At 35.8% G+C, this 26,328-nt stretch overlaps 1 protein-coding gene across 1 annotated transcript; it reads left to right on the top strand.

Annotated features, from left to right (window-relative positions):
* LOC110477854 (solute carrier organic anion transporter family member 4C1) lies at positions 1-26,075 on the top strand. The gene is made up of 13 exons (XM_031507319.1): positions 1-214; positions 5,008-5,271; positions 9,204-9,398; positions 11,970-12,066; positions 12,957-13,078; positions 13,894-14,009; positions 14,287-14,431; positions 16,265-16,460; positions 19,603-19,756; positions 20,990-21,177; positions 22,732-22,796; positions 24,562-24,699; positions 25,951-26,075. The coding sequence occupies exons 1-13, from the start codon at positions 1-3 to the stop codon at positions 26,073-26,075; spliced, it is 2,019 nt and encodes a 672-aa protein (XP_031363179.1).
* The last annotated feature ends 253 nt before the right edge of the window (positions 26,076-26,328 follow it).

The following is a 26,328-nucleotide window of genomic DNA, read 5'->3' as shown; positions in this document are numbered from 1 at the left end:
ATGGAGCGCGGTGCCATCCAGAACCCGGCCCTGGAGCCGCCCGGCTCCGACTTCGGGCGGCCGAGCCGGGCGGGCGGCGCGGCCCCCGCCGGGCCCGGCCCTTGCCCCGAGGAGGGACCCTGCGGGTGGGGCCGCTGCACCCCCCGAGTCCTGCAGCCCTGCAACAATGCCCAGGGGTACTTGGCTGCCTACAGCCTGTTGGCCGTCTTCCAAGGTAACCTGTCCCGGCTGCCCAGGAGGCGCTGCTCCCCGTCCCGGGCTGCGGGGAGCCCCGCTGGCAAAGGCTGATGTTTTGGGTGCTGGGTATGGAGAGACAGGGTTCCTGTAGTGCTGCGGCTGAACAGTGACGGTAATGGTTTGACTAGGGGAAGAAAGTCTACTTTCTTCTGTGCCCTGGGGGATGGGGAAGTTGCACAATATTCCTCCTTTTACTTCACTCTGTCCTTTTTCTTTTGCCACATACTTTACCACTGCTGAGTCCACGCACCTTCGTGCAGGGATGCAGCAGTGACAAGCGCATCAAGTGCATCAAGCAAAATGCATCTTTGCTTGATGCTCTTGTCACTGCTGCATCCCTGCTGACCACAGGGAAGTGGTGCTTCATATGCGCACACAGGCAGAGACTTAACAAACAGGGATTAAAACACCAATAAAAATACAAAACTGTAGCACCCCACTACTGTCTTACCTCTTGCTAATTGAAACGCTATGCTGGCCTGGTTGGGTAGGACTTTGGGTAAACTTGAAAACAGCAAAAACACCTGATTTTGTTCTGTGAATCCAGTGCAGCCATCTTCTTAAAACTTAACTAGGGATTTAAGGTGACCTTGAGAGTAACCTGAAGTTTAGCTTGCCCTAAATTCCTGTTCAGCTTCAAGATTCTTGTCCATATTTTTGGTTTTCTGTAATGATTGGTTAAGGCCTTAGCAAGCCTCAGACTTGGTAGAAATATTGACTGAGGGGAGGAGAAGAATTACTGTAAAAAACATAAAAAATTGAGGTTTGTGAAGCTTGGATACTTGTCTGGCAGAAGGAGTGATTTGGTCTATATTCATAACCTTTCAACTTTATTTGACTAGCTAGGAAAGAAAAGGTGTTTCCTGAGTCATTTGCTTTGAAGCTGCTTGTTAATCATAAAGGGATTTCTTACAGAGGTATGGAGGGGAATGCTGGATATTTGATGTTAGAGGAGGGAGCAGCCTACACCAAACAAATGTGCAGTTTGGATGGCTCCATTCCGTGAGGAATCACACTGAGTCAACTGGAATGGTATGAGGAGAAGAGAATTGGAGACTGCTTAAAACCTAGAAGGATTTTAGTGATGCTTGGGGAGTCTTTGCATGAACTAGTGCCTTAGTATGTGTTTCTCTGAACTTTTTCTAATTTTATCCCCTTCAGATTCTGATCTTGTCTTAGCATATAGTTTTAGAAAATAAATATTTAGAAAGTTTTGGGATAAGCCTGTTGTTTCTTGCTTGAATTTGAAAGGTCATGCTACAGCTGGTAGAGTCAGAAGATGATTCCTGTTGCAGTTGTCCTTCCAAATTTGTTTTCCCTATAAATAAAAACAGGGAGTGTGTCTGTTGAAGAACTTCTTGCATCATAGGTTTCAATAGTACCTGAGTAGTAGAAGACTTTTAGAATACACGTATAAATATTTTGGGTGGCATAGGAATAGGGATAGGCAATTAAAAATGCCCTGAATATGACACTGAAGAGATTGTTAAACTAAAGATAGTGTCTTGAATATTTCTAATGTGTATAAATGTCTTTAAATCAGTCCTTCTGTTCTTATCTCATTGTTGAGCTGAATAACAAACTCAGCATGCTTTAAAATCTTGGTTGTAGTCTCGATAGGTTCCCAACCAAAAACCAGCTTGTATTATAAGAATCTCTGTCCCCTTAGGAGGTTATTTGTGTTACTTGTGCTTCTGTTGTCTAACTCTATATGTATGTCAGGTGCCTAAAGAATCTAGTTCAGGTTTAGGGCCTTAAAGGACAGAAACTTAGGATGTTTGTTTTGGAAGCAGGTGTAGGCATGACTATTACAGATCTTGTGACATTCCTGATGTGTTACCTGGATTCTCTGACAAGAACTTTTCCTGTAGTTAAAACATGAAGGAAGCTGGGTGCTGAAGACAAGCTGCAATTCTTTTTGAGATGTGGGAAAAACAAGGTTTGTCAGCAAGAAGTTCAGGCTTGTGTGTGAAACTTTGTGAAAATATTCAGATCTTGCAGCTTCAGAGTTTAGATAAAAGCATACAAAACACTACAGGATTTTGACGTTGTGACCTAATACTGTACTCTAGCTTGGGTCTAATAATTTGATTTACCCTCCAAATTACAGAAACAGTCACTGAGGAAGATATATCTATTAAACTTGTCTAATGCACCTCTAGAAAAGATTATTTCTTAATGTGTTGAAGATTAATGAAGTAATCCATAATACAGTTTTGCTGAATGTAAGTTGTTGTGCTAGACTTTTTAAATGAGTGAACATAGTGAATGATTATCTGTAGTGACATGGTATGTTGTGAATCTAACTGAAAGCATGTATTTGTCAGAATATTTTCTAGCTGCTCTCAAAAATAGATTGGTGTCATTAGCACCTGATATGCTGTACTGCAGCTTCCCAGAAGATTTCAAGTGGAACTTAACTCTAATTTTTGGCCCTTTTCATTTTAAGTACATGTAAAACCTGTATTTCCAGAATTCAAAACACTTCTTTGCCTAGAATTTTTTTACATGACTAATACCTACTTTCTGTATGGCACTTAAGAGTTGCCTAAATGTATTATTGCATCTAGTAATACATTAACTGGGTGTCCTGCAGTTCATAGCTGTACAAGAAAACAAGGTAGAGATTATCTCACTATTTTGAGTACAAGAAGGACTGTTTATTTCTCATGTCATTAATAATTTTTAGTAAGTAAAATAACTGAACCATAGTTTAAGACTGTCAGTCTAATCTTCCTAAAATCTTTGAATATCACTAATATTTTATAGGCTGATTAGACTTGGTACTTTTACCAAGGCATTTTTAATTGTTATTTTTATGTGCTCGTTGTAAAAGCCACCATTCTTATGACAACTGCAAAACATGTATTTTTGTTGAGTGGATGAAGAAAAAGAATACTCCTGTGTTTTGTGATAGCAAATAAAGTTGGTTTATAATTAATCTGGATTTTATGCGTCAGTACACACTGTACCTAAATCTCTACCACATGTGGCAGGAGACCAAGGTTTTGGTTGGTAATTTCTATGCTATAATTTTAAGTGTTGGGATGTCCTTACAGAATTTACTTTTCAGATCAAGTTAGTATCAGCCAAGTTCTGTCTTTTTTGAACATACTTTAGTGATTAATCACTGGATGATGTAATTGGAGAAGTTATGCTGCCATTCATCACATCTGCATTTATGCAGATCAAATGGAAGATTTTATGGCTTTTAGAATTTAAATTAAAGGTAGCAGCTTAAAATACCTGTAAAAGACAATGCCTTCTGGCTCTAATCCATTTGCTGTGTAGCACACCTTCATTCAAGTGTTTTAAAGCCTTAGTCAATGTTTGAGTTCTGGCAGATGGGAAAAATTTGTTTGTTCATTCCTTCATGCTAGTATTGTTCTTGGCTAATGCTTCTTAAGAGGAAAATAAAGTTGCTGAATGTGTAACTAATGGCACTGGAAGGACACCTGAATACTTGTGTCAATCCCATATGAGTTAAGTGTAAGTCAGTAAACTGACAGGTGAAATTGTCAGCCTTAATAAAGAGGCCATAGTAGGGTACTGGAACTAAAATTGTGCCAAGAGTTGTTTCCATATAGAAAGCTGAAGTTTGGCTATTAGAAAAGAGCTGGTTTATTTGGAGTAGATTTTTTAAATACATTAAAGTCCTCTAAGGAGACGTTGAAGCTTAGCTCAAGTAGTTGTACTTATGGATGGTGCAATGCATGTCAAAAACTAACTTAAATGCATTTCTGTCACTAGTCTTGTGTTCCCTTCTTAGACAGACAATAGAAAATCATGTTTTCATTTTAGAGTAACTATAGGGCCTGTGTCAGGGCAGATCCTCATCAGTCATCTGTAGGTTTAAAGAACTCAGACATATTTATACCACTGACTCTAAGACTTCACAATATATTTTATTATAGGCACAATTTAATTAGACTATGATAAAGTTATCTGATGGTGTTACAATTACAGCTATTTATCTTATAACTGAATCCTATTTTGGAACTTCTAAAACCAAATTCATGAAAGTTTAACTACCTAGTGTTTTCCACAGAAACAGAATGTGAAGCAGTGTAGAAGATTTAAGTTGGTCGACAAACAGCACTTTTGTAAAAATGGACAAACAACGTGTTTAAGCATGCACTGGCAGGTGTAGCTTAGTTGTACTTTCAGTTATTTTTTTCTTGTAGTTCACCTGTGCTTTGGTAGGGCAGCTTGTGTGATGACTTCTTTCCAGGTTGTTCTGTAACTTCATGGAAGTTACAGATTCAAGGGGCAAACCTTCTTTGCTCAGTTGAAGTAAATCACCTCAGTTGCTCTGAAACAGTTGCAAAGAATTATTGCATAGCTTTACACTTTTTTATATTATACAGGATGCATGTTTATTCACCTTCTTTTATCTTCCCTTTGTGGTGGCAGGGAGTTAGTTGGTTGCAGTAAGTTGAAAACTATATCCTGAACTTGCTTCAGTCATAGCATGTGTTCTAATGCAAGTTACAACCTTGACTAAAATACCTTCAATTTTTGAAATATCTTACGACACTGTAATGCATTCCATTTGAGCTCTGTGCTTCAGACAAATATATAGGTCCTGTGCAATTTGACTGGCTAAGCTGGTGCTGTATTGTACCTGTATCTACTTGTATTTTACAGCTAATAAATACCTTATAAAGCAGCCTTGTATAAATATATATTAATTTTAACCTTTCCATCATGCAACTCTATTGAATTAAAGTATCTTTGACTAATTATCTCCTTTTCTTTTATTTTTCATAGGTATTGTGGTAAATGGCCTGATTAACATTAGTATTTCAACAATTGAGAAGCGTTACGAGTTGAACAGTTCCCTCACTGGCTTAATCTCTGCAAGTTATGACATGGCTTTTTGTTTATTGTCACTGTTTGTGTCTTACTTTGGAGAAAGAGGGCACAAACCACGATGGCTTGCTTTCTCAGCATTTATGCTAGGACTGGGCTCCCTTGTATTTTCCTTACCACACTTCAGCAGTGGAAAATACCAGTATGGAGGTAAAATTGAAGGTAAGCTTATGGTTGTTTTGAAAATTACTCTAAAAAATTAAAATCTCTGTATTAACTTGGTGCAATTCATTACAGCATAGTTAATCTCTGTCAATGTCCTAAAACAGGGTGCTATCTGTAACTGAAAATTGATTCTTTGAAATCCAGAAGTCCAAGAGCCACCTCTCTGCACAGTGAACTTTATTTTTCCAGAAGCAATCTGAGTGTCAATATCAGTTCTTGCTCTTAAGCAACATTTGAATAAAAAGATTTCTTTCCTTGCCTTGATGAATGCAATTAAAATTCACTTTAAAGAAAAAATTGTCTGGCATCTCTTTGTGACTAGGAATTAAGTTAGGTCAGCAAGGTAGGAGAAATGTTAAAGCTGTTAAGACTTCCCATCATACCTGAAGGCTGTCAACTTCGCTTGCATTTCTTTGTAGTTTTGAACTATCAAAGGCATGTTGATTAATTAATTGACAAGTTTCTCTAAGTTCTTTTAAAAGATGTTGATTTTAACTTGTGGATTTGTTTGAAATAGAGGGGAAACAAGCAGTACTGAACTGTACTGAACAAAGCAATACTTAGCAATCATGGGTGTACCTATCTCTCAGTTCTTAAACTTTTCTCAGAATACAAGACTTAGCACAGTGTGATTAATGCCAATTATTTGTATGTCAGTTTAGTGGCACACCTATAATACAGAAATGTTCAGATATGTTTAAAGCAGGGTGACTTAATCTTTTCGGATTGTCTTGTTATTGCAGTCTTTAATCAAAATTATGTCTTCAATGACTAACCATATTAGAGTGCTCACTAAAAAAAATCAGTAGCTCTTAAGCAACATGATGCAAGGTTGTTGATTCTCAAATTAATATCTTCAGTAGTAATCATTTTGTCCACTTTTATGAGCTGTCTACATGTTAGTTTAAGAAGTTGGGCAAGCTATTTTTTCCTATCTAATAAATGAGGATCTGAAATGGCAATTAACTGTACTTTTAACTGAACAGGTCAGAAGAAAACACCTTTAGTGTTTTGGGGGCTATGAGCAGATAATTACTTGAAATTCCTTAATCTTGGCTCTGTTACAGTCTCATTTCCCTATAGTTTTGGTTTCAGTATTGACCTTTCTACTTCACTTTGATGAAAGGGAAGCCGAATTTAATACATAAAAGTTTAATACATAAATCTGATTTTTTTTTTCATTTGGAGCAAGATACTGTTAGGATGGGAGAGCAGATTACCAGCTATTCCAACTGATTTTACTCCTTTCAAACAATTTCAGTTGAAATCCCAAGGAACATGTTACTGTTTTATCCAACATCCATCATTGAAGGTGGCTGTATATATTGATACCTTTATTGGGGACATGTTCCACATGGTCTTTTGAAATCTAAAAGCAGTGGGGAATTTTTGAATTGGCATGTTTTTCTTCACCATAGCACTGTCAGCTGACTGCTTGCCTGCTGTTTTGACTTGTAATGGAGGTGCCTATGCTGTGTGGTGGTGAACACATTTAAGATCTTAAGCTGACTTAAAACACTATCAAAGATAAATGACTGAGAGGCAGGGAATGTCAGCACTGGGGCAGTCAATATAAATCTTCAGGTGCAGTGCAACAGCATGTCTTAACGGTCAAGTAAACCAACCACAAGATTATGGGATGTCTGGTTTAGCTAGTTCTGAGGTTGATGAAACACTATTAGCTGCAGAATTTAATAGCACCACACCCCAAAAGCATTCCTTTTAATTATTTGTGTGAGTTGCTTATAGCAATGCTCTTTTTTTTTTTTTAATTAAGCTTGTATTTGATGCTTTGTATTAAAATCTAACACTTATTTCTGAACAGGTCTTGTTACTAATTGGTTACTTGATTATTAATGTTTGTTCTATGTCAGTACAGTGAATTTTACATGCAGGATAACTTTAAAGTAGAGTTCAATTAATATTTAATGTGGATACCATATTAATTAGTAAGTCTAGTCTGAAATACAAAATACATCTAGCCTCCAGCATAAGTCTTACTGGATCTTACTGGAATTTCCTTTTATTCTGAGTATACACATATCCTACTCTACAAATCTATTTCATAATTTATTTATCATAATATCTCTTCCTAGAAATAGTTTAACCCATTTCATATTAAAAGATTTGCTAATCAATTGTCTGCCTATTGTTTTGGGGTTTTTTTGGGTTTTTTTTTTTTTTTTGGGGGGGGGGTTTGTTTGGTTTTTGTTGTTGTTTTTGTTTTTCAAGCCACGGTAAAAATGCATTTTCTATTTTCCAGAAAGGTTTTAGGCTCAAATTTGTATCCAGAGTATGATCAGCAGTTTGTTCTGGTAACATTCCCAGGTTGCATGGGCTGCCAGTGCCATAGCTGGCTCTGGTGTGTGCAGTCAGGAGTTCCCCCTGCTGGTGCATCCTTAACAGAATCAACTTAATTGATTAATTATCACAGAGGACTGTGAAAACTGCAGATATTATAAGCAATATACTTTTAAACTTCAGTCTTGGATTTTATTTTAAAAATTAAGCATGTTTCAATATGTCTGTGATAGCAAATGTGCATCCTGGTTTCTCACAAGGAAAATAACTTCATTGTGAAGACAGTCAGACACCGGGACAGATTACCCAGGATACTTCCTAAGTTGAAAGGAAGGAAAACTTAATTTAAAACACTCTTCCTTTTGAAGTGAGGTTTTCTTATCCCACATGTTGGCCTCTTTCTGTTCAATGACACTGTATCACTTATTGTCTGCTACAGGAAGTAATGATTTAGATAAGATTTCTTTACCTAGTGTGTGGCCTTCTGTAATTACACTTTGTTTTGTGAGCCCATAGTGTGGATTGAATCTTGCCTTTTCTTTGCATAAGTAAAAAGGGTTCTCAGATGTAAAAGGATCTAAGGAAAATAAAGGCTGTAATAATTTTGCAGTGAAATAGTGTGAATTAATCAGTCTACTTATCTGACCTGGATGACATTTTCATATATTTGTTTAGTGGGGCTCATTACTACCAAACTGATGGGTTTATCCTCTTTATGGTTTCATGTACTTGCGTGGAAAACCATGGAAATGTTTCTCTTACCTCTTGTCTCTTGGTATTCTGCTACCAAGAGTGCAATGATGGCAAAAGAAAGGAGAAGACAATACAGTACTCCCTGTTTTGAGTTTGTCTTTTTTCTTCCTTGTAGTACCAAATACTACAGCAGCAGACACAACCTTATCCTGCTGTACCACTACTTTTCTCTTTGTGTGTATGCACAAGTGCAGAGGCTTTATATTAACTTCTCCTTTTAGAGGCATAGCAGTGTGTGTTCTGTGAGAGAGTGGTGTAGGTTTTTTAGGTTTTTCCCTTCTTCATAGGCAAACACTTCTCAAAGACTGAATGTAAAGGGAGAATTATCTTTTGTAATGACAGACTGCACTTTCTGTCAGGCAGATTTCCTCAGGTTGTGCAGGCTGCTCTGTCACTTCCACCTAAGAGTGGAAGTTGTTAATGCTCCTCAGAATTGTTATAAGGTGCAAAAATACAATGAGGTGTCTGTTACATGGGAGTACTTATAACCTGTGGAATGACCCATTTTGACAGGTGGTTGGTTGATTTTTTCATACATCTGGTCAATAATACTTTCAACAAGCCAAAGCATATTTATAAGGTAATTTCATTCCTGTTGCCCAAGCATATTTATAAGGCTATTTCAATCTTGTTTCAATCTTGTTTCTTCCTGGAGATGAAACAAAAACCAAGCTCTTCTAGTATTTCTTTTGGGATATGATACCATAGAAGGCTTGGCACTGCAAATTTTGGATATATTAATAGGTGTGAAAATTAAAATGGGAGCCTGACATAACAGCATTTTTTGTAGTTTAGCTTTCAGTACAGATTATTCTTCAAGTTGGACTGTGAGTTAAGTAACAGAATTGTAAAGTCTTGCTGTCTCTGTTTTTCAGACACATGTCGAACTGCAGAAACCACTTTTGCTAATGCCACTTGCAGTGCCAGCAAAAACTCTTCACTTCGCAAGTATCTGTATGTCTTTATCCTTGGACAGCTGCTGCTGGGAATTGGAGGAACTCCTCTATATACTTTAGGGACAACTTTTATTGATGACAGTGTCCCAAAACACAAGTCTTCCCTTTATATAGGTAAATTTAAAACTGTTTATAGAACATTGTCTGGACAGATCATAGACTGCAATGCATTCTAAGTGTTTTTATGAATTCCTCTGATTAAACAATCTTGCAATTGTTATTTACATTCATAAAGTATTTCTACATCAGTTACTGAAATGTAGATATTATTCTGCTCCATGTACCAAGTCTTTTGAATTTTCATGGTGAAGGTATTTTGAGCACTCTCGTGTCACCTTTTCATGTCAGTAACTGAAAATTGTTAAATGGTTCATGTAGCGTGTCTGTTAACAGCAGAATAAATTGTCGCAAAAAACTTATTAGTCACAGGTGTTGAAAAATACTGTGTATGAGTCAGGTCAGTAGCTAGATAATACATCCTTTAATAATTTTATTTACTTACCTTCTAATAGTAGGCTGTCCACTTAGTGCATTAACACTGGTGTGCCTTATGTGATCAATCCAGTTCTCTAGCCAGATATAAATTCAGCACTTGGCTGTACTGGAAGTACAGAGATTGCTTCACTGGGGCTGTTTAAAAGTAAGGAGTACTAATACTTAGCAACAGTTTTTAATCTTTTTCAGTCACCATTCTCTAGGTTATGTGCCATTTTATTGCTAAGTTCATTGCAGTCTAAGTGTGTTTTCTGTGGGTATAAAGATACTTATTTGCCCCATCTCATATGTAAGCTGAATAAAAACTTATTACCTATACTTTTAACTTGCAGGAGGAATTCAAAACATCTCAGATTCCAGGACTGTTTTCAGACTAAAACAACATTTTAAGGGGCAAAATTGAAATAATTATTTGTTTGTATGCAAATGTTGAACAGTTTTCCCAGGCAAGCTACTTCATTTGATGCCAACAAACAGGATAGGTGCCTGTGGCAACTCTTAGATGAAAAAGACAAGTTTTAGTTTTGCTGCTTCTTTATTTTGAGAGAGATAGTATTACATTTTTTCTTCCTTCCCTGAATCCAGTGAAATAAATAGACCAGAATTAGGGTTGTCTGCATAACTGGAGGAACAAGACCTGAAAACTCAGGAGAATAGTGTCAGTGTTCATACTTAAAAAAAAGACCAATACAATAAACTAATTCATGAACAATCTTCAGGCAACTGAGTTGAGTTCAGAAGAGAACTACATTCCAGTTTTGTTATATTAGGCAGAATACAAATGAGTGGATAGGTAACTAAGCCTTGATTATTTTTCTTTATTCATGCAGAGTACTGTGTTTAAGTATGTTGTGTTGCTTTACCTTATACAAGAAGGCTTATGCAATGCAGGAAAAAAACAAAACCCAAGAAAACAAACCATAACCCCAAAATAAGCCCAGAACCCACCCCTAAAATGGTCCATAAATAGCTGCTAGTACCTTTTGCTGTAACCCTGCAACTCATAAGTTGGTATTTGCTTTCTCCTCTACACTGGGTGCATTTTCACAAGGAATGGGACATCTACAACAAAAGCCACTGAAGTTAAACAATTCCAAATGGTATTTGAGTGTGTGGGAGAAAATAGACATTTTCTAAGCTCAGTTTGAAGTTCTGTAGGATGAATATGAACTTAAATCAGAAAGTTTCTGTGACCATGTCACTATTTCTGAAATGTAGGAAAGACTGGGATATATCTACTCAATATTTATTTTGACTTACTTGACTGTCATATTTTGCATTACTTTATCCTCTTGCACCCCTCTCACCCTCCTGACTCCCCAGTCATTTCTTGTTACTAACTACAGGGACATTAAGTACTTGTGATCCATGCACTTCTGAAACAAATGAGAAATCCAGATTATTTCACCTGGGGAAACAGTAGGAATTCATGTTTACTAATTAAAGATGGATCTAGTTGCTATTCATTGCAAGTGTTAATCTGCAGAGACAGTGTTCCTGCTGTCAGTGACTGCTACACTGCAACTGAAATCTGTGTGGTAGGCCAGGAATGCTATTGTGCCATCAAAAAAGTCTTGTACTCTTTTGTTAGGGTATGGTTGCACCAGCAACTTTGCAGGTTGGTGATTTCTTTTTTGGGGAGAGGGGGTCAGGGTGTTTGTTTGTTTTGTTGCTTGTGTGTTTTTTTTTTCTTTAAAACTCTCAGGAGGTGTTAAGAGCCCTGCTTTTGTATTTTGAGGCAGATACTACTCAGTCATACACTTCAATGTAACTGTATTCTGGTTTTAAAGATCTAGAAAACAACTTATGATTCAAAAGTAGAAATAAGAAAGCTCTTAAAGATTATGATTAATACAGTTAACAACCAATGTTCAAAATTGTATTATTTTTTTAACCAGTTATTTTTTAAATGTAGGCACAAAATGGGGAAAAGTGCAATATTATAATGCTTAAAGGCACAATCAGTGAAATACCTTTTGCCGAATCTCTGAAGCTCCTGAGAGCTTCAAATCTCCTTATTGAGGCATAATTACAGATTTTGTTTTCTTTATGCTATAACTGAAGTAGTGACAGTGAAAGAATAGGTTGACTTACATAAACCTTTTGGTCTGGAGCTGACTCAAGAACACTATTAAAAGAAAGTTTAAAAAGAATTAAAGAAGTTACAGTGAATTTAATTTTCTCTTCTAGGAGTTGGCTTTGCCATGTCTCTGCTGGGTCCTGCTATTGGCTATGTCTTAGGAGGGCAGCTGCTTCAAGTTTATATTGATATCCAGATCCCAAAAAGGCAAGATACAACTTAGTTTATTGCTTCCTATTTTATTTTCCTAATAATTTTTATTAAAATATTCAGCTTTTCTCCCTGCGAGGAGAAGATTTTTCAGAAAATAGTGTATTTACAAGAGCTTCATTAACTTGGAAACAAGTTGCATTTATAAAGGTTTCAAGTTAGTGAGCTACTTCCTAGAGTGAGTAGTAACTCCATTGTGTGTGAAAGTTTCTCTGTAGTGCAAATAGTTTTAGTATTTAAATAGTATCTATTTTAAACCTCAGTAGCAAAAAAGGCTTTTTCTTTTGCTTAGTTGTTTATTCGGGGTTAAGCTGAATCTCCTGATGTCCTGTGGAACTGTTTCCTTGAGCTGGAATATGAGAGTTAGGATCCTTAACTCCTAGGGAAGAGCTTGCAAGAAAATCTATTTGTTGACTAATAGTCAATTTTTTTAAAGAAGTGTTATAAATTTTGCTAATGTTTAAGCCAGCAACTTAATTTACACTTTTATTTCCTCTGTTTAGAGCCTTCAAACTGATGCAGTGGCATTCTGATCTTCTGAATTGGTTTTGGTATAACTCACTGTTTATGAAGAATCTTTCTAAATCCAACATTGCCAGTATCTTCATAATGCCTCAGAATCTTGAATTCAGGGCCAAAGAATAGTCTTTAAATTGGAATGGCATTAACTAATAAATTGAAGGCTACCTTTGGCAGAATTCAATATTTTTATAGTTGCCTAGTGAAGTTGGTTTAAACAAGCAAACAATACATTTAATTCATGTAAAACTAAGAAAATAGCAATATTAAAAGGCTTTCTGTTAAAATGTATTAAAAGGAAATATTCCAGCTCACTGAAATCTGAAATTCAGAAAAGTAAACCTGCTTTTTCTGATTTACTTTTTCAGTACAAAGGTGGATCAAGATGACCCACGTTGGCTTGGAGCATGGTGGATAGGATTTCTTGTGTGCTTTTTTGCAATTTGGCTTCTTATAATACCCTTCTCATGCTTTCCGAAGCACCTACCAGGTAAAGGTTTAGCAGTACTTGGCTACTTTGGAAGAGACATTTGCTCATATTTGTAGGTTATAGAGTACTGAACTGAATGTTTCCTGTTTGATTTCGTTTATCAGTTAACTGGCTTTGACTAAAATCTGAGATCAAGTTTTTTTTTTTTGTTTCCCCCTCCAGTATGCAGCCAAAGTGAATCAGCTAGAGGGAGGATCTTGTGTATGGTGGTCTTTCCCATGGCCTGGGGGTTGGGAATAGATGATCTTCAAGGTCCCCTTTCAACCCTTGAGTCTGTGATGCTTTATAATGATGGACTGGACTGGAAACATATACCTAGCATGAAGACTGGTGTTCAAAGTTTGAAAGATGTTTGTAGTTAAGCACCCAGTACTATATTTAAAGCTTCTGTGTTACTCGCCAAGAACAATGTAAAATTCCATAAGTATCCAAAGGGACTTACTATACTAATACTGAAGTATTAGCAGAAGAAATTATGCAGGAAAAGAAAAAACAAAGTAGGAAATGGGAGAATATAAGGATGATTAAAAAAAAAAAGGGCTTCAGCATACTCTGAAGTTTTTAGGATGTCCCTGATAATATCTTCTTGTAGCCAAGACCTTCCAGTGGAAGTATGATGCTTTCAATAAGTCTTCATTCGAGAATACAGTATTAATCGCTTTTAAAATCTGGACCAATAAAACAGGCAAGAAGACCTATAATATCTGAAACAGTTTTCCCAGCTAAAGGAAAAACAAATTTTTGTAGTTTTTTGACATTGTCTAAGAGTGCAGGTATTCAATGTTTTCATTGTCAATAAATATGACCATTTGTAGGAACTGCAAAAATTCAGGCTGAAAAAATCTCAGAAACTCATGATGATGGAGGTCAGGTACTGGTACAGACCAAGAATATTGGACAAAGTTTTAAAGACTTTCCTATGGCTCTCCTGGTAAGAAAAATCTCAAATTTGCTGAAACTGAATATATTCTGAGAAATGAAATTATTTTCCAGATGTTAGAGGTCTCTAGAAATGGCTTATTATGTTGTGATAGGAAAATTACTGATAATTTAATGCACATTCATTTTGTTGATGCTTGAGATTGTTAGAAAAGCATATTACTGAAGTTCCATTTCAGAGTATCTACTTTTAAAATACAACAATTTCCACTTTAGTTGGTACCAAAATCAAATAATTTTCAGAGTGTTTTGATAATTTCTCCCCATAGATACTCCTGAGGAATCCAGTGCTTATGAGTCTAATAATAGCCAGTTCCTCAGAAGCTTTAGTTGCCACTGGATTTGCCACATTTCTACCGAAGTTTATAGAAAATCAGTTTGGAAAGTCGTCGAGTTCTTCAGCAACTCTTGGAGGTAATATGGCTTTTTAATTTTAGATCTTAAATATATTGAGTTGAACACTTCATTAATGTTTGAGGTGGAAGATTATATGGGTATCTTTTTTGTATGAGATATTTGTGAATGTACTTAGATGGAATGTAGTAATCAGAACAGTATTTTTGTTATTCTTGCTTGTCCTTAAGTACTCTAGTCTACTTATTCAAAGTAGATTGAGAATTTTGTGTGCTGATGAAACTTTTAGTTTACTATTAGTTTATTCTTTTCTTATTCTTGGTGAAAAATGTTTAAATTTCCTTTATCTAAAATTGGCTGAAGGAATATTAGTGTCTTAGTCCCTACTAAAACAATCAAGATGAAGGGCAGCTAGGAAAAAAAAGCAGTGCTTATCACAAATAAGAAGTTGACTTTGCTTTTCTCTTCTTTAATTCCACACTGACATTACAATGGATTTGCAATAAAATGACTGATCAGAATATATAATCTGTTATGTAACTGACTGTATAGTTGGCTTACTGTCATCTGTTTATTATCTGATATGCAGAAGTAATAGGTAGAACAGGAAAGAGCTATGAAAAACTGAGTATTGGAGAAACAGAAAACATCAGATGGAAGAGCTGTGCTCAGTAGGTTCCCTTCACTGATACAATTAATTCTGAAGTATAGTGACCAGGTTAAGGCAGAAATGCCCATAAATGCTAACAGCTGCTTTCAATATGCAGATATAATATTCCTAGAATGTGTCTTGTTAAGCTGTAGAGTCTTGCATTATAACTATGGTAGTTGAGCTGCTCTTTTTCCAACAGAAATATGTTTGGGAAAGACTTTCTGAATTACTTCTTTGGGTAGTACTAGATAGTATTGTTGCATCAAAACAAAGCATCTGTAAGTTTTATATAAAAACACATTGGAATATATGCTCAGCTGTTAACCAAAAACTAGGAGTGAAGTGAAAAACTGAGTGTTGCTGTTTTTTTGTCCATAGACCTTGACTGAATGTCTTTGAGTTGAAAATATTGACAGTGCTAATTAAATGTACAGCTTTAAAAAAATGCCTACAGTAATGTTGAAAGCTGTCTGTACCTGAACTGACCTAATTAGTTTAAGCATTACCAATGACCATGGAAACTATTTAAACTGTCATTGACTGTGGTTTGTGGAATGCCCAGGTCTGTGGCCTGAGCAGTTTTGTCACTGTACCTGAACTGTCTGTGCAGGTAGCTGTCTCATGTTGGTGTAAGTTACACTGAGTTCTGTGTTGTATAATAGATCAGCCATATAAAAATGCTCAGTTATTTATCTGGAGTGCAAAGAGGATAAATCCTTGTGGACTATATGGACTATGAGAGCAAAACTGACCCACTGATCTAGACTTGTTTAAATCTTTCAGTAGATGACTTCTTGCATCTTGTGTGCTGTCGCTTGTGTAATAGTGTTTATGTTCTTTTATTAAAACGTTCCTAACAGATTTATAAGAAAGAACATGGGCATGTCATAAAAACAGTGAAAGAATGAAACAGGATTTTCTGTTTTTGTGGGGACACCTACTGGTGTTCAGAGACTCCCACCCCATAGTGCTTCTAAGTCATCTGTCTAGTTTGGCTATGTTGAAGTTAGGTTTTGGACAGCTATAAATTACACTTCCAGTTAAACCTCTGGAAAGGCTAAAGGTGGTGTAACAGTAGAATAAATTACTCATATAGTTAGATTCTGGTAGTATGACTTGAAAACAATATCACATGGACTGCATTTTGGAGGTAACTGTTTTGATTTTTTTCTTAGCATAAAATTGCTCACAGTTAAGTCTTGCATTTTTATGTAACTACTCCTTGTCTTGTTTTCCTCTAGGACTTGTACTAATTCCAGGAGCAGCGCTAGGCCAAGTCATAAGTGGTGTCTTGGTTTCCAAATGCAAAATGGATTGCAAAAGCATAATCAGATTCATGATAATCACCTGTTCAGTGGCCTTAATATTAAACACAGTGTTTTTATTTGCTAAATGTGGGAACGAACCTTTTGCAGGTGTCTCTGAAACATATAAGGGGTAAATATATTTTAATGCACTCTTGGGTTTAATGTTAATATTTATTTAAATCTCTTAGTTTTAAATAGTACACACCAGCAGGGTTTAAAAGGAGAAGGAGGGCAACTAGCTATTCCAGAAGTCTGCTCTCAAGTGGTCAGTTATTCCACCATAAATTAACAGAGCCATGGGCAACACCAGCTGTTTGAAGGTCTGCCAAAGAGCCAGAAGGTGCTGTGCAAATAACTCAAGTAGGGTGGTACCAAGGGACTGCTAGATGCCATATTAAAAAATCATAGGCATGAATTGTATGCTGTGTAAGTTGGTAAATAACTTAGAAATACCTTTTTATTGTTTTCCCAAGTGCCCCCTTTTATGCAAAGGCTAGATACTGCTATCTTCTATAAAAGCATAATCTGGTAGTTGTTCTCCAATTCATAAAGACACTTGAAGCTAAATGAGATAGGGAAGAGGAGTGGTGCAGTTTGCTGACACAGTAGCATAATATGTACCATGAAAACACAGAAGATGGGCTGGAGAGGAAATTGGTTTTGTAACCTCTAATGCCCATGCAAGTTAATGGGAAGTAGAAATTTACTGGTATGCAAAAGTATACAAAGTGAATTAACAAAGTTCCATACACTGGTGACTGGAAGAAAAAAAGAATCCTTAAAGCCCAAAAAAGCCAAGTTATGACTCATTCTGATTTCATCTTTAAAACTTGCTGTATAAATTGACAGTATATTTAAAAGCCAGTGTTGAAATTGGATTACTAAAATATGGCTTTGCTTCAGTGTCAAAAAATTCCAGCAGACAGATGACACAGACAACTCAGAACTGTGAATCATAATTCAGATTATGGAAATCTTATAGTTACACATTTAGCAAAAGAATCAGTAGTCATCAGTAAAATGCTGAAAATATAGTATAGAAAATGGTATATGAAATTACCCATATTTTTATATCAGGTCCTACGATAACAGGCAGCTGACAAAAGTTACAGCTGAACTGATCTTCATCCTCAGTTAAATATCGCTAACTTGTATTTTAGAGCTTTGTGTAACTTTATAAGTTATGTAGCTTAACTGTTGTAAAGGTTATTTATCTACAGCAATTGGAAGTAAACCAGTCCTGAACTATATCTCTTCCCTTGATATCCACTATAAAAAAGTCTCATTTCTGCCTTACTCAGTGTTACATGTTGGATTATACTTTACTGGATGTGTGCATCAGAATAGTTAGTGGCACTAATACAGTGCCAGTTCTTAAACTGTTTGCCATGAAGAAATAAAATATGTAGCAGTAGCTTTAAGAAAATAATAAATTTATAAACTTGTGGAAGAACAGCCAAGTGTTTGTCTTCTGCTTATGCTACTGAACAAATGCTTCTGAATGAAAAAATTATGAGACTGCACTGAGACTTGGATTCCTTGACTTGGAATTTGATGTAGATTTTTGTGGAGAATTTAAAGAAATCCTTCATGGCAAGCATTATCTTCTTATTGAAAAATAGCTTAGAAAGGTGAGGGTAGCTTTTGCAGGTTTAGTCTCAGAATTACATGAATACAGGATCACTTGTTTGTGTTAATGAAAACAACATCTTACTTTTAGTAACACTGTTTATTACTAAATTAGGCTATCAGCAGAACTAACATAATTTTGTCCAACATGCACTTCAAAGAATTGGTTTTGCCAAATTCTATTGCCCAGCGCTTCCTTGAAAACTTGAAGGAACAGAAATGCAGTGACTATTTCTGTACCTCATTTATTTCCACATGTCTGTGGGACTCTTGTTGAAAAACTCCTATAGAGTTTTTTAATGAGCAATTGATGGTCTCATCTGCTAGATTTATAAGAAAAGCCAGGAGTATCTTTTTTTGTTGTATTTTTCTCTTACTGTGTTCAGTAAGAGAATGTTCAGTCCCTCTTTGGAGGTCCGAGAAGGAGACACTTCACATGTGTATAGGACAATTGCCACCAAATATGTCTAGGCTTTGCATTCCTCATGGGCTAGGAAGGTACTGAAAGTACTGATCTCCTATGGTGCACTGTAGTTCATTCTTCATGTTTAGAAGAATTGAAGTTAATTTGCTTAGGCTTGAAGCAAAAATTAATTTAGTGCGATTCTGCTGAACTACAACAAAATGGATTTTATATGTAGTTATGATGTCCCTAATACTCCATTTGAAGTTTAAATGTATGTAAGTTAATTCCTAGATAAACTATTTCTATTAGTATTTTTGCCATCTCAAATTCTCACAAATAAACATACCTTTAGATAATTAATGTGGAAATTTAATTTTACAGAGCAATATTTAAACTCTAATGGCAGTGTCAGTATCCTGGTTTTAGCTGACTGAACTTTTAACCTGTGAAAATTCTTTACTTATGAATGAACTACTATTAGAAAATCAAATGATGTGTTTGTTTTCTCTGGTTTGCCTTAGGACAGTCCTCACACAAACCAAAATCATTTTTCATGCTAATAATACAGTGGGACTACTTCAAATAAAACCATATGATTACCTATATTGGAAGTAAATTGAAAGTAAATACAGTGTGTAAGAGTTAAAGTAAATTCTGTTATTAATTATTCCCTAAACAGCCAGAGGAAATCTTTAAGGCCCTTCAGGGTGTGTCATTGCACTCTGCATTTAACATGTGCAGTTGTCTTTGTGCTCATACAATTTAGATGTTTGCATGGCAGTGTTAGAAATAGTAAAAATGAGGTAGCTTTGCAACTGGACTCAAATCAAAAAAAGGGAAAAATCTTGGAGTATGATCAGGAGAATAAACACCTCCAAATACTGGTTTTAATCTTGGTTTTTTTCTTGAAATTATAAATTGAAGAAATTCAAATTCCTAAGTGGGAGGGAGAGGATGAAATGAGTTGGACTGAGATGCAGAATTTTGTCGTCTCTTTTGTGAGTTGAAATTGGAGGAATGGTCTTTGGATAGAATAACAGCATAAAAATAACTAGGTGTATAATAAATGGAAGATCTAGAGCTCTAACTACTATGCTTACTTTTAAACAACTAAGTGCATAAATAACATGAATAGAGTATTTTAAAATTTATTATGCTATAAATCCTGCTTTACTTATTTACATATCTTCTGTTTTTCAATTGCTTTATTAAAAGACTATGAACTTCTGCTTTTCAGAACAGGCACTCTATATAACTTAACAGCACCATGCAATGCTAACTGCAGGTGTTTACGCTCCGTATACTACCCAGTTTGTGGCAGTGATGAAGTCCAGTACTTTTCTCCCTGTTTTGCGGGATGTGCCTCATATGTTTTTAACAACATGAAAAAGGTATTTTACACAATGAAGATAGCTGACATGGTTTGTTCTGGTTTCCTGTATAATAAACTCAAGAGAGAAGCATTTTCATCACTGTTGATTAACTGAACTGGCATAGCTGTTTGTTTTCTGTATAGTTTTCTGTGCTACAGTTCTGTCATTCACAGCCTGCATTGTTCTGTGAGTTTTCTGGGCACAGCAGTCTTTCCCACCTTCTTTCATTGTGAAGGTTTACTGCTTAGCCACAGTGTTTCTCACTTGTGCGATGTCATTCTCCAAGTGTACATCTACATCTACCAGACTTCCTAATGCTGAAAATAAGTTAGCTTTAAATGTACTTTAAGTAGAATTGACAATCAGAAAAGTCAGCAATTGTCTTGAAGTTCTGAAGAACCTGAAGTTCTTACCTAGATCTTTAAGCAAAATGCAATGTTTATTGTGTACATGACAACCTGTTTCGTGAGTTTTGAAAACTTGAATGTCAATAGCCCCTGATGCAGTAATGGTAAGCTATGAAAGTGCCTAGGCTATTATCAAGCCTTCCTGGAACTGAAGGGCTTTCTCTGTTTGGCTGTACTGGTACAGTAAACTCTTGAGCAGGGATGTGGGAGCAGTATAAAGAGATCCAAAAGGCAAGCTGACCCAAGACAGGCCTTTATACTTTTTATACTGGAAAATGAGAGACGGTATTATCCATAAGAAAATGTAGGCTACTAACTACTTCTTGCAGTTGAAATTTCACACTTCGCTGACACATATTTTTCTTTGAAAACAAACTGTGGATTTAGATGAAGAGCATGTTCCATTTGTTCATCTGCATATGGAAGTGGTCCTATATTACTTCTATTCTTTACTGCTTAATTCTTAAGTGTAGCGCTTACCTCTGACTTCTGCATATGGTTTGCCTCTAACTTCTGCATATGGTTTGCCTCTAACTTCTGCAAATTTTTAATCCTTGTAGCTAAAAGCTTACAAAGAATACAAAATGGAGGCTATCACTGTCTTTTTAGGTCAGAAATACAAAAATACCGTTTGCTCAGGTGAGGTGGATCAGTCAAGTATACTGGTGAACGAGTTTTAAAAATTAGTGTTAGTATCATGTGCTCATCAGGAAGTTGACTTTCCCATATGGTAAAGTCAGGGTTTATTCTTGTCTTGGGTGATGCAAATGTAATGAAAATTTACCAAAATATGTCATTTTGTGTCATTTTTGGAGATAAATTTTGTCTTACAAATTATTTGTAGACATACCACAACTGTTCCTGTATTGGGAAACCAAAAAGAGGAAGTGGTTCAGAAGACTTTCTCTATGAAGCTGTCCCTGGGAAATGTCCAACACAATGCAAATTTTTACCTTTATTCCTGGCCATCTTCTTTTTTGCTGTTGTTTTTACATTTATGGCTACTACTCCAACAACTGTGGCCATTCTCAGGTATGTTTTTTGGTCTGTAAGAAAGGTGACATTCTTTTGAAAACTACTATCAGTGAAATAATTCTTTTGCTTTGCAGTGTCGTATTTGAACAAGGTTGTGTAGTAAGCTAGCAGTACTTTAAAGAGAGGATAGTCATACCACTGTTCACTCTTGTTAGAAGATAAGTTTTGAATTTATTTAAAAAATATCTTTCTAGCATACAGAAAATTCATTTTATGGGAGCACTCTTGACTATTTTAGTTAAAGCAAAAAGGAATAAATGTGCTGTGTGCTTCGATGAAGAAAATACTTGACTAGCCTGTTTTTTGATAGTGTCAGCATTTAAAATTATATCAGGAAAAGGACATAATAATAATTAGTCTTGTATTTTCAACCTTAAATTCCTGTCTCAGTCCGGAGTTCTAGCTTGAAAAATTGTAGTCTATCAAGGATTATAGACTGTTTCTCATGTTATTGATGTTGTATGTATGATGGTCACTAATATAAAATGTGATAGTGAGTTAACCAGTGTTTTTGCTCCTTCAAAACAGTGTTTTTGCTGCCTTTCAAATTGCTGAAACTTAGATGTGTGAAAGCTAGATTTTTTTGTTTTTAAAGTGTGTTTCTTATTCTGAATTTAGAGCTGTTTTGTGTTATGTTAAAGTTTGACTTGCAGTTCTATTACTTCCAGTGAAAAGATAGCCATGATGCAGAAGCATATTGCTCTGTGAGGATGTGGCTAGGTGTCCTTTGGCAGGAGGCTGAGGAAATCAGCAGCATCGTACAACAGTGCTTTGTAATAGCCTCCTGGCAGGTTTGGTGTAAATCTGGAATTAACAGCTTAGTGTGAGGGTAGAATAATGTGAAGTTCTGCATTATCTTCAAAATTGAGTTGATATAGTTTTATTTCAGTAATTCTAAGCAGTAGCATTTGGATATTTGAATCTTTATATAATTTGGCTGAAATAGTAGAACAGTTTTTATGGAAAAAAGGATTGTAGGTAGATAAATTTTTCAAGAACTAATTTAAATAGCTAAAATGTCAGTAATTTTTACAGTATATTGATATCTTTTCAGTGAGCCTATTTTGTGCAATTTCAAATGTAAACTTGCATATTCATGACAGTGTTGTACTACTAGAACTAATCACCTGCATGATGTGGAACTCATTCTCCTTCTTTTAATTGTCTTTAAGCATAATAGAATCCTAATATACTTTCTTCTTTATATATAGTAGCTCAGGATTGCATCCTAGCACTGTTTTAATTTCCTTGGTTCTTCCATGGAAAAATGTTCAACAGTATATCAGGGTGCTGATAGCAAACTTCCTTTTTCTTTATACTATTTTATAAAACTAGTTAAATCTAAAATTTCTTGATGGGCTACTGGTGTTTTTCCTGTCTTTTATCTAAACATTACTTGAAATAATTGGGTTACTTGTTCTGCACACTGGATTTCTAAACTCAGTAGCTAACAGGTTAAAAGAGTACATAGAGAAAAATTATATTCACTCAGGGACACAGCACAAAGTGGGACTTGTTTACTCTGTGTTAAACTGCAAATCTTATTTACAGGTGTGTGCCAGATACACAGCGCTCATTTGCTCTTGGAGTACAGTTAGTGGTTCTGCGGCTACTGGGTATGACTTTCTTGTTGAAATATTTGCATCTGAATAATCTACTTATTTGACATCTTTTTCTAGACTTTAAAATAATGCCTTAAAAAGCTTTCAGAGGTGCTTGAAGAAGTCTGTCATTGGCTTATAGGATACATGTAAGGTAACATCTGTGTTCAGATTCATTGTTAATAGGGCATGCATGCTCTCTTTAGCCTTTATCACTCTTATGAGCACAAACCAAGTACAGATAAATGTCATTCTTTCAGTAAAAGACAACTGGTGCTACTTTCCCTGGAAGAAGACCTATTCTGAAAGCTGAGATAACAAAAACTGATGTAATAGGAAACAGTTTCATGTAGCATCTGAAATCCAGAAGTTAAAAGAAATGTGAATATGTGGACCTTTCCTCTTCTTCCTTCCTTTAAAATGTCTTGAGTAACTTTAGCTTTTATTGAGATTGTAGATAGTTGTACATAAATAATTTCAGAGTATGATGTGGGAAATATAATACTTAAATTCTATATCTAAGCAGCTCCAGCATTTCATTAAGACAGATGACTCTGCTTAAGTAAAACAGAGCTAAGGGTATGTATTTTCTGGTCCACAAGCATTTGAATTTTCTCAGGCATAATTAGAATTCTTATTTAATTATCTTTTTAAATGGTATATTTAATTTAAGACTGGGACAAGAAACAGTTGTTGATTGGACTTTTATGCCAATATTTAGTACTGCAGGCATTCCTTCTCCTTTGAGATTACATATGTAACACTCGCAGTGTGAGTTCTGCCTTGCTCTGTTCAAACTATGATTAATCTAAGTCATTCTACTGATAAAGTGTAATAAAAGCAAACATCCTCACAGGTAGAAATAAGCTGGAAGACTGTGATTAGTGTTGTATGAAGGTCCCTCTGTTTCACTTTACTCAGAGTTCAGATATTTATGCTAGATCTCTAACTCCTGACTTCACTGTGGAGTGATAGAACTTTTTGCACTGTCTGTACTGTGACTGAAGAAGGCAGTAACTAACAGCATTACTTGCCAGCAACATATTTTTGCTGTAGGCTTTAAGAATCACACAGGAGTTTTAGGCTGAAGACCTAGTGAGGGACATAGCCACTTGGTTAGCTCTAGTAGAGTTTAGGCCTTAGGTAGGTTGAGTAGACGTGCAGTGATGTACCTGGTGTGTTTTTCTAAAACTAGCTATACTTGGATGCAAGACACTTGGGCATTGTAACACACAAAAATCACATGGAGTTAATAAAATCTGTACAAGAATAATTTTAAACACTGCTTTTTTTTAGTGAAATTTTTACTGGAAGCTTTGCTACATATGAGGAATGGGGAGAAATATGTAATTGAACATTTAACATAATGATATTTTAGTTCTTTTAATTTGAAATAGATTGGTGTGTATGATCAGAAGAAAGGAACTTTTTTCCTTTCAGCTAAGTTCCTGGTTTCTTGATTAGTTTTTTTCACCATTGATTTATTTTTTTCCAATGAAGACAGAGGAAGTTAAGAAGCTCAAGTCTTTGAATTAATTCCTTGATTAACAAAGTGAAAGCTGTATAATGAATAAACTCTCTCCATCCTATCTGTTAACTGAGAGCAATGTTAGGTGCAGACTTACAATGTAATATGAAGCCTATGACTTTGATTAAAATACTATGTTTAGCATTTGGTTCTCCCAGTTTATCTTCCCCACCAACTTGGCATTTCATTGTATGCATGAAAACTAGTATGCCAAGGAACTCAAACATTCTAACATGTTGCTGTGTTTTTTAGGTACTATTCCTGGACCAATTTTGTTTGGTGTTGCTATAGACAAGAGTTGTACTCTGTGGGATATTAATGAATGTGAAACTAAAGGAGTTTGCTGGGTATATGACAATGAAAGAATGGCTTATTTGCTGATGAGCATAAGTAAGTCTTTTATATTAAATACGCATACTAGGCAATATATATTCTGACCCTGTCTGCTAGATGGGAATTAATTTGATATAAAACCTTGCACTTTTTAGCAGCAGTGTTTTTTAACATATTTTCATACATTTTCAGCAAGATATTATGGGAGAAACACCACAGTAACTAAACCTTAAAGGCTGCTTTAAAAACTCTTCTAATAATAGCACAAAATAATTTTTGTCTTGATCTTGCTTCGTTGTCACACTTTATTTACTAGATTTTTAAGGGACTGGCTCACATTTCAGTCTGTCTTCAGGGCAATGAGCATGATTAGGGGTGTGAAGATGGTAGGAGGGATGGAGCACCTTGCCTATAAGGAAAAGGCTGAGAGAATTTGGTTTATTGAGACTGGGAAAGTGAAGTCTCCAAGCTGACCTTACTGTGGCCTTTCAGTATCTGAAGGGCATCCTACAAGAAAGATAGAGAAGGACTCTGTAAGAGAGCATAGCAATGGAACAGGGGGTGATGGATTGAAATGCAGATATTAGTTAGATGTTAGGAAGAAACTGTTTACTGAAAGAATATCCAGGCACTGAAGCAGGTTGCACAGGCAAGGTGTAGATGCCCTATGCCTGGAAGTGTGCAAGGTATGGGGCCCTGAGCAGTCTGATCTAGTGGAAGGTGTGCCTGCCCCCAGCACAAGAGTTGGAAGTAGACAGACTTTAGGTTCCCTTCCAACTCAAATTATTCGTGATTATCTGGGTTGCGTGTTGGCAGTTAAGGTCTGGGGAGCTTTCTTCCTCTTTTTGCATTTCACTTCTCCATAACTTATATGAAGTTCTTGAAAATATCTCTTAACACTAGTGAGAAAAATTCCTGACTTGTGTAACTGTTTGCTCCCTTCATATGTGAGGTATATAGACCAGTGGGAGAGAGGGTGTTTTAGTTTCTGGAGTAGAGAATATTGATATAGCAAATGACAGTACTGAAACAAGAAATAAGAAAGATTTGCACTTCAGGCTAGAATAAGGTGAAAAAATACAGAATTGGAAGAAAGCAAAAATTAGCAGGCAGGTGAGGGGTCTAAATTCAGCTGTATGACTCTTTATCTGCCCTTTGACATTCATGTAGAGTACATTGAAATGGAGGCTATGAATTTCAGTCTTACAGGGTGTATTTAACTCACCATATGAAGCTTTATAAATGAGTGAAACACTGTCTGCTACTGAAAGTGAGTGTGATAAAAACTCTCCTGTTCTTTGCATTCAGGTGCTGCTTGCAAAATCGTCACAATCGTCTTTGTGGTCATGGCAGTGTATTTCTACAAGCCTCCACCACTAACTAAAGTCCTGTCACAAAAGACTTCAGAAAAGATATCTGTTATGCACACATAAATTATGAGCAAATCAGGGACTTTGAAAGAAAACTGTAAAAATAAACATTATTACAGTACTTGTACCAAAGTTCTTGTATACTGTTGCCTAAATATAAAAGATCATATTCAATATTTGAACAACTTAAAATATTTTGAATCTGTAGGTTTCTTTAATTTGCTAGACATTGTTTAGTATTCCATTGTGGCTGTCCAAAGAAGTTACACTGAAATTTGCAGTCTAATTTTAGAAGTCTAGTATGTAACTTAATTGA

Source organism: Lonchura striata, chromosome Z, assembly GCF_046129695.1.
Source record: "Lonchura striata isolate bLonStr1 chromosome Z, bLonStr1.mat, whole genome shotgun sequence".
Lineage (NCBI taxonomy): Eukaryota > Metazoa > Chordata > Aves > Passeriformes > Estrildidae > Lonchura > Lonchura striata.
The sequence above is the reverse complement of the archived record's forward strand: the minus strand, read 5'-3'. Positions and strand labels throughout refer to the sequence as shown.